The 9,573-nt window shown below is 42.6% G+C and overlaps 1 protein-coding gene across 1 annotated transcript in view; it reads right to left on the minus strand.

Moving 5' to 3' along the window:
* The window catches only part of ADGRA1 (adhesion G protein-coupled receptor A1), a 314,608-nt gene extending 305,276 nt beyond the window's left edge, over positions 1-9,332 (minus strand). The window contains exon 1 of the mRNA XM_033149325.1: positions 9,082-9,332. Within this exon, the coding sequence (XP_033005216.1) occupies positions 9,082-9,305 (224 nt within the window). The 5' untranslated portion in view covers positions 9,306-9,332. The remainder of the gene's footprint in view (positions 1-9,081) is intronic.
* Positions 9,333-9,573: the final 241 nt, after the last annotated feature.

The raw sequence follows: 9,573 nt of genomic DNA on the forward strand, positions 1-9,573 counted from the left end.
AACTGTGTGGGACACCACAGATCTTTTCCCATGGTGCAGAAAATTGCCCCTACTATTGACACCAGTGGGAATGAGCTAAACCACCACTGTGTGATGCTTTTCACACACAACCCACAGAGTTGGTCCAGAAGAATACAGTAGTTAACTGTATCAAAAGCCATGGAGAGGTTAAGGAGAATCAACAGGAGTGCATTCCCCTGTCTCTCTTCCAACAATCAAACAGGGCAGCTTCAGTTCCATATTTGTGTTGGAAAACAAACTGAAATGGGTCCAGATAATCTACTTCTTCTCCCGATATTCCTGCAGCTGGGCCATTTTCACTCTCTTGACAACCTTGCACAAGAAGGGGATAACTGACAGGTGATAGCTGTTTAACACTTCTGGATCCCAGGAGGCCCTATTAAAGGGGGGGGCATTGCCTCCTTTGGGGAAGATGACACCTCCCACTATGAGGCATCAATTACCCTCTGAACCCACCTCCACCTCTCTTTTGAGCCAGCACAGAAACCAAGTGGGATGCCAGAGGCTTCTATCCCCAGCACAGAAATGCGAGTGAGAAAACTTCTATTCCCTCCTCTATTAGTCCACAGCAGGCTAGTAAAAATACTGTATTTTATTTACAAGGCTGGTGTAAATGCCAGCTTCACACTTTGCATACATACGTCCAAAAATAATGACATTCATTTTAATCTAATTAAGATGAAGATAAAATAGACAATAGACAATAAAACTCTTCTATAAGCAATTGGAGGCATTGTCCAAGCTTCCAGATTTCATATACGTACAAGAAAAAATTGTTCTCCCAGCTCACAATAGCTACATTTCCTGAGAAGTGGGAGAATAATTCCTTGTTTTACATTGTCTGAACATATGTTTGTTGGCATACTACATTTCCTGTGGTCCTATCGTGGGATGGGAATAGCTGTATCTGGTGAAGGAGCTAAAGTGTCAATGACCCTTCGTCTTTATATTCCATCCTGGATAGAGAGAGCAGGCGAGGCTCAGCAAAACGAAGGCAGCTGCAGATACTTCAGGAAAGGAGAAGAGAAATGTGGGCTGCAACATAACAGTTCCATTAGGCAAGACAGAGCCTGATCAGCTATAGAAAGAACCAAGGGGGTTCAAGTTAGAAATCCATGTTGTGAGCTGCAGTCCAGCTATTAGGGCTAGAGACCAGAGCTCAGAGCCATAGCAGGAATGGCTCACTGAGACAATGAACAACTGCAGAGGACTCCAAACTAATAATACAGGAAGACTGTTAAATTGAGAGATCTGAACACAACCAGGACACCAGGAATAAGAATTAAGTTCAGCAAGCATTATTGCAATTAGAATGGAGATGCCAAAAAGATAGGGGAGATCAGATGTTTAGACACACTGTTACACACATCACCTTGTAAGCCTTCAGACATTCTGCTATATTGAATTACAATTAGTTTAACCATTTGTGGAAGGTCCCTTTAAAAACTGATATGTAAGCAAACATGTGAAGTTAAAGACCACCATGCCCAGAAAACCTGCAGAGCCACTGCCATTCCATGTGCACAATACCGAGTTAGATGGACCAATGGTCTGAAGTTCAAGACAGGCAACAGGACCAGGGACTTGTTCAACCAGCAGATAAACTGGGATCAGAAATTTAAGGTGGCCTCAAGACAAGGTGCTGGGTGATTTAATTTTTAAAAGCGAACTTTCTGCACACAAATTTTTAAAACAATGCCTGACATTGTCGTGAATGATTGCGCACACTGCTAAATCCTAAGAACATAAGGCAAGCCTGCTAGATCAGGCCACTGGCATACCTAATCCAGCATCCTGTTCTCACTGTGGCTGACCAGATGCCTGTGGGAAGCCTTCAAGCTAGACGTGAATGCAACAGCACTCTGACAACTTGCAATTCCCAGGAACTGCTGTCCAGCAGTATAATGCCTCTGACTATGGAGGTAAAACGTCTCCTCTTTCTCTGGGAATACATGAACTACAGCGGAAGCTCTGCCTTATCAGACTCATGGTTTGCTTCACTCCAAGCAAGCCACAAGCAGAAGCCAAGGTTTGTACTTTGCTTACCACTCCTAGTTTGAGAGACAAACAAGCACTCTCTGCAATTTACTCATGGCATGGCACAGGGAGATGAGAGGCGGGTGAAGCTGGGCAGCTTGCACTGCAACAATGTTCAAAGTCTATAATCCATTATTTGATTTAGACCAAAAAATTTAACCAAGTATACAGTGGACGCTCGGGTTGCGAACGCGATTCGTGCGGGAGGCGCTTTCGCAACCCGCAGTGCCCGCAGCGCCGCATCTGTGCACATGCAGGTCGCAATTTGGCACTTCTGTGCATGCGTGAGCGCCGAAACCCGGAACTAACCCGTTCCAGTACTTCCGGGTTTGGCACGTTCGCATCCTGAAAACACGCAACCCACAGTTAGTGCAACCCGAGGTATGACTGTAATTCAAGACATAAAATTTGGGTTTACAGCAATTTAACTGATCAAAAAGTCTCAGAAATATTCTATTACTTACGGGGACATAAACTAGCAATCATTACACCTTGCACCAAGAGATTTATGGTCTTAGTGGCAATGAACTGCAACAACACTTTGCTAATGTGGGCTACCATATCAATGCATGATCCATAAAAAAAAGTTGTAGCAGAGGGAAAGCAAATCTAGGCAACAAAAAAATTAAAGCCAAACATCAGCAAACAAACAAACAAACAAACAAACCACACATATACAAAAAAAAGAAGAAGTTATGACAGTAGTAAATATTTGAAACTTTATGGAACTATTTTATATTCTGCATCTATTTTACAGTCTCCATCAGTACTGGTATTGTTTTTAATATTTTTTTTAAATGATTTGTATCGATTTTTAAATGAAAAGTTGTGAAGGTGGATTGACATTGGAAACTGCAAAACAAATGTTTCCATCCAACAACATACAAGAGATGAAGAAATAGAAGAGGATAAAATAATAAATATGAATGAATCAATATTGTGTGTGATCCAGCACTCATAGTTTGTTTCTCTCCAAATAAACTATGAGCAGAAGCCAAGAAGAAACCTTCCACTTCTGATTTGTTTGGAGAGAAACAAACCTTGACTTAATGGTTTGCATGTTAACACTAAGCCAACCATTCTATGGTTTATTTCCCAGCTCTGGGCAGGGCAAAATTGAAAGCAGCATGCTGTTCATCGTAGTAATACCGGTAATAATAAATTTTTATTTGTACCCCACCCTCCCTGGCCAGAGCAGGGCTCAGAGCACCTACCATCACAAAACTAACACAGTATACAAAGAACATAAAAACAGGCAATCAAGGAAGTAAAATACATATTTTAAATTAGTTCAGAGCAAATTAAAATCTGGACAGATGGCAGTCCACGGGTAAAATTGAGAGTGGTTAATATTCTCCAGGGCCAACTGTTACCACTCGTCTTATAAAGGACCTGTGAGCCGGCTAGGAGGCCTCTTCAATGCTTGTTCTTATACAGAAATAAAAGAATCAGACTGAACCCTGACCAAAGGCCTGGTGGAGCAGCTCCGTCTTGCAGGCCCTGAGGACAGATGTCAAATCCTGCAGGGCCCTGGTCTCTTGTGAGAGAGCGTTGCACCAGGCCAGGGCCACGGCCGAAAAGGCCCTGGATCTGGTCGAGGCCAGTCTAATCTCCCTGGGGCCTGGGATCTTCAGGGTTTTATTATTTGCAGACCTTAAGGTCCTCCATGGGGCATACCAAGAGAGGCATGCCCGTAGGTACGAGGGTCCTAGGCCGTATAGGGCTTTAATAAACCATGGCTCGTTTCTGACCATGGTTTACCATTACATGCAAACAGAGTCAATATCGTGCACAAATATCCCCCAAGTATTCTGACATAAAGTTTAAACAAAGAAAAACTGTTTGTTTTTATTTGAGTTGCTTGCTGAAACACTATATTCTTCTGAAGTGTCAAACACATGGTGCAAACATCCTAATTAAATACACTAATGACCTTCACCAGAAGACAATACAATATTTTATAGCAATAATGCTAGTAATTAAGCATATTGCAGCAGTTATGGCATCACTTGTTTTAGAAACAGCTGACGTCAGAATTTAATAAATGTTTGCAATTGCTCTATTTTGTTAGAGTTGATGACCAAGGGAAAAAGGTACGGTCAATAGCCAATCACTTAATAACCATGGTTTGGAACCTGACATAGTCATGCTTAGAGTAACTCAACTGAAATTCCATCATTTTCAATGGTCTACTCTAAGCATAACTAAATCTAGAGCCAACCTAATATATGGAATAAGAAACTAGCATATCAGTAGGAAACACTTTCCTCAAATACTTTTATAAAATAAAAAAAAATCAAAATGCTTTGAAAATCCATACTGCTAAAATTGCAGAGTTTCCATTTCTAGAGTCATGAATTATTAGGCAGAATGGCATGCATGGAGAATATTTTAAACAAAGTACCCTTTTAAACATCAATAAGGCAGAGCAGCTGCCTAATCGTCTCAGTTGGGTTCAACTGCCAGTGCACTTCTTTAATTTATGGGGTCTCACATTCAACAGCCCAGACAATCATAAGATGTACAGTTTCTCAAACCTGTTAATTCAAATCAAGGTTGCACAGCTCTCTTGACACGCAAACACAAGATAATGGCCTATATTGGGAAACTATCTACCAGCAGTTACGTTTAATCCTGCCATGTGCATTTGACTCAACTTAAAGAAGAAATTAAAGTGCAAGTTCCTTTCCCTCCAATACATCAGCTTTGTTAGCTGACTAAGCATATCCCATTTTATAATAGCTATGCAGTTTATTATTATTCGTGTGAGTAGCGGAATCTAGCACAATCTTAACCTTCATCTATCCTATATTTCGGAAAGTTGTTTGTCAGTTAGCTATGTCTTAGGACACCTCTTAAGATACTGTCACCAAACTTTGCACAACAGTTCCTGAGATCATTTAGCAAGTTTTCTCCTATTCTGAAGCAATATGCCATTTTGAATCAAAATAGCACCTTTCAAAACTGCACAGATTTTAACCACTGGTTTCAAAACTTCCCTGAGCTTTTGTTTTTTTTTTAGAATTCCCAAGTAATGCCAGGTACAAGACTGCTAGTAGATAAATAGTAAAAGGTAAAGGGACCCCTGACCATTAGGTCCAGTCGCGGACGACTCTGGGGTTGCGGCGCTCATCTCACTTTATTGGCCAAGGGAGCCGCCGTACGGCTTCCGGGTCATGTGGCCAGCATGACTAAGCCGCTTCTGGCAAACCAGAGCAGCACACAGAAACGCTGTTTACCTTCCCGCCGGAGCGGTACCTATTTATCTACTTGCACTCTGACGTGCTTTCGAACTGCTAAATAGTATAAATAGATAAATAGTAGTCTGTGGCAAAATATATATATATCTCACTCTTCAAAACAAAATGGGTCTTTCAACCACTTTCCAACTATTTGTTTGCCAGAGAACATATTATTCTTATGTGGCAGATAGACATCCCTTGCAATATCAGTAATATGGTAGAAGCACAGCTGCCAGTTCACCCATCTGAGTCTACTTATTTCCTGATACAGCAGTTCTTATGCTTTGGCCAGTCAGCCTAGTTTTGCATGGAAATATCACCTAAGAAAAAAGAAATCTTGATTTATTACAACAGTATTGAAGGCCTTTTTATTTCTGGATAAAATGGTTTCTACGCTTTTAAAAGGTGCTATTGCATCTGTAACACACATTTATTTTGTTCACCCCCTCTATTCTCAGTTTGTTAAAACAATCTGAGAAGTTATGTTCCATATGCTGCAGCTCCTTCTCTATGGGCCAATAAAACTGAATGGAAACAGACACTGTCTGCATGAAAATGCTCTTTCCCAGCTCTTCCATGCAGCTAGAAAAACATATCTATGGACACTAGTGTTTGCGCTTTTTATCACCAATTTCTGCAGCTGGCCAAATGTCACACAAGTGTAATTTAATTCACCATAAACACTTTCTCTGCAGAAAGTATTTGACACTTTCAATCAAACTGTCAGCCACATGTTCAGCTACTGAAACAGGCATTTCCTTCCTTTCATTTACTCAGATTATTGTTTAAACTTCCATTTCATATCCCAATATTAGTTTTTAATTAATACTTTCAAAAGATATGTGTGCAATAAAAATGTTCACAAAATGTAAAGTAAACTGATTTAAAAGATTTAAAGGGATTTCTAAATGTGAAATAAGATAAATGCATTTGTCATTTCCATGACGCAATGAATTATTGAAAAATTTGGTGTTTTTATAGTGCAAAAGGTCGGATAAAGTGTCAGCAAGTGGACATTTACTATATATTTGTTTCCCTTTCATCATAGGAGTTCAACTGCCCCTCCACCATCAACCAGTCCACTTGTTTTCTAATACAACAGTCCTATAGGGAACAGTATCAAATCTGTAAAATGTGTTGCATTCAATAGCTAGGGGTGGGGGGGGGGGGAAAACATATACAAGTTTACTAGATAAATATATGCCAGACGCTGTATTCCTAAGCATGTTTATACGGAAATAAGTTAAATTGAAACAAATGGCTGTCACTTCCAAATAAACACTGTTCAGAACTGGGATGCAAGAAATCTGACCCAATGCTTCCATGTTTTCAGAATAAAGTGAGGAGAGTCTTTTCTTTACATGTGGTATTTTGTTTTCAGAAACTTGTTAACTGGTGGAGAAAGTTCACATGTAGCACAACTGTATGCATATACTCAGAAGTAAGACTTTTTGTGTTCAGTGAGATTTACTCCTAACTAGGTGTGCATAAGACCGCAGCCCAATTTACTGAGTGTGTGTTTCATACTACACAAGAAAGTTGGAATGTTGTATTGTTAAGATAATAAAAACATGAAGATAATGCTAAATCATACAGTTTTATGGCGTTGTGTAGAATATTTCAGAAGGGTTGCAGACAGTTCCAAATGCAGTTGGCACATCTGTACCTTAATGAGGAAGAGGTTCCCAGATGAATAGTAAGAACAGCGTAATATTCAACAGCTTTCACAAAAAGTTGTGTACCAGAACACAGAGTACAGCTGTACATTTCCAGGCACAAGCTCCACAGATGTTGCAAATTATTATCTTTTCCAGTTCCCTCTCTAAAAAGTGCTGAATTTAAGAGAAAAGTCCAGCAAGGGCTGGAAATGTTCACAGCATGAATTGTCAACAAATAGATTTGGTAGTACAGGATGAGTTGCATGAAGGTATGATTTAGGGAGCAAAGTCAGACAGTTTGGAACACTTGGGCCTACTATTAGTAAATTACATTAGCCCATTTTTATAGTTCATTCAACAAACCAGTTGATTTTTTAAAAAACAAACAAAAAAACTGTTCTTGCTGCAGTCCTAAACACATTTACCTGGAAGTAACTCCCACTAAACTTGATAGAGTTACATAGATATACAATAGCTCTGCATGCACCCCTAAACCCTACTTAAGTTGGGGTACATTATCTTAAAGTCTAACACTTTAGTCTTAATTGGGCTTTGGGTCAAACTTTAAGTATAGGCTTTATGTCAATAAGACTACAGTGAGATTTAAATCTAATTACTTCAGCTTAGCTGTGAAGTGGATCAGCCTGTTAATTTACAGCCCCAATCCATATTTTCTTAGATGTCAAGTCCAAGTGATTACAGTGAGAAACTTCCAAGTAAATACACTTATGAATGGAGGCTTATGTTGTTGTTTTTTAGTTTATGCAACAGGCACAAATAGCTAAAAGGGTACTTTAACATACCAAAGATGATGCTGGGTCAAAAAGAGCATGGGGGGGGTGGTAAGCTTCTGGCAATCTCCAAACAGTTAAAGTGGGCATCTAAAAATATGGACAGTATATCTCATTTCTTAAATCCAGTTAAGGGAAGGCCATCAATTTCAGTAAACAGCCCTTATTATGCAGGGCATTTTTGTCAGTTATCTTTAGGGTCTGAAATTATCCGCTGTCGGATTTAAAGATGCCTCAGTTGATATAATATGCATTGTGGAAGTATTATTTGCAAAACCACTGGGCAAGGCAGTGTGCAATTTACTTCGCAGTGCATAGCGCTCCCCCAAAAGCAAGCAAAAAGCGACCAAGAGTTTCCAGAAAGGGAAGCAAATTCAAACTCCCAGTAGACGAGCTTTTAGAAATGCAGACAAGCCAAAAGTTCAAAAATCACCATCTGACCTGAGCCCTCCATAGAAATTTACATTTATGAAAGACGCACCAGGCTGTTGTTCATTCCTCTCTTCCTCCACACCACAACATACCTGGAGTTTCTTCCTGTCAAACTTCTATTGCAAGGAGGCAGAAGACACAGGTCATTTAAGGGCACACTATGCAAACTATTAGCTTGGCATCTCTTTGCTAGGTGAGATTGTCATTTGTCAACTGAGAAGGAAGCATCAAGTTTTCCTGTGACCCCGAGAAAACTATGATCCATTCCTTACAGTGGAATTTTGAGGTGTTATTGGGAAAGACAAAATCCCAGATCTTTCAGGAGTGCCTCCCGGTTGCCACACTCCCCCAATTTTACAAACACATAATTTCCATTAAGTGTGTCCATTCTGCAGAGAAGTGTGTGTACGACAGCAGGTCCACCAGGGAAGCTCTTGCGTCGCTTGCTCCAGTCCCCGTCCCTGCAGCCCGCTCCGCCCGAGGCAGCCCCCTTTGACAGCTAGATTTCCTTTCAACCACACCGCCACCCCTCGTCACTCCTGCATGCCTGAAAGCGCAGCACGCCTTCATCGTGCCGAATGCCAACGGCGTCCCTTTGAAAATCAACGGGACCTAACCCAAACATGGGAGGAAGGAAGGAAGGAAGGGGGGGTCCTCAAAATCGCCCCTTCCCTACGCACAATGTAGCCACAAGAACGCCCCACTGAAGTGGCAGCACAGTGAGCATCCTGAAGCTCCATCTGACAACCTGTAAAACGAAAACAGGCTTGTTTCTGAGCATGTGCAGAGTCTTCCTCCCGCGCGCGCCCCGCACCCGAGATTAGAACTCCGGGCGGATTAGAGACCCGACCCTTAGGAGCCCCTCCGAGATCGCGCTCGCTTGCTTGCTTCTTTACTCACAGGGACACGGTGCGGTTGGGCAACAAGGCAGGCTGCAAAGTTTCCACCAACTCGCCTCCGCTGCAGACAACTTTGATGCGGACGGTCTGTCGGCCGGGTCCTTTGGAGCGCTCGGCGGTGCACAAGCAGCTGTCCACGACCAGGTCCGGGCAGTTGCGGTTGGCTGCCGACAGCCCCGCCACGGCGGCCGCCACCAGGCACAGGCAGCAGCACAGCCCTTGCATGGCGAGGGGGGCGGGCGGCGGCGGCGGCAGCAGCAGCAGCAGCAGCTCCGGCGGCGCCTCGGCTGCTCTCCTGCACTTGGGTGGCTGCAGAGGGAAAGGAGGAGGAGGAGGAGGAGGAGGCGGCAGCTGCTGTGGCTGCTGCTGAGGCGCTCATGGCATGGTCTGCGCGCCGCCGGCACAGGGGGCTCGCTGCCCACCACCACGCCTCCTCCGCCCTCTCGCAGTGGGGCATAGGCGGGGAGGCGCCCCCTCGGCCGGGCAGCGCCGC

Source organism: Lacerta agilis, chromosome 5, assembly GCF_009819535.1.
Source record: "Lacerta agilis isolate rLacAgi1 chromosome 5, rLacAgi1.pri, whole genome shotgun sequence".
In the NCBI taxonomy this organism is placed as follows: domain Eukaryota; kingdom Metazoa; phylum Chordata; class Lepidosauria; order Squamata; family Lacertidae; genus Lacerta; species Lacerta agilis.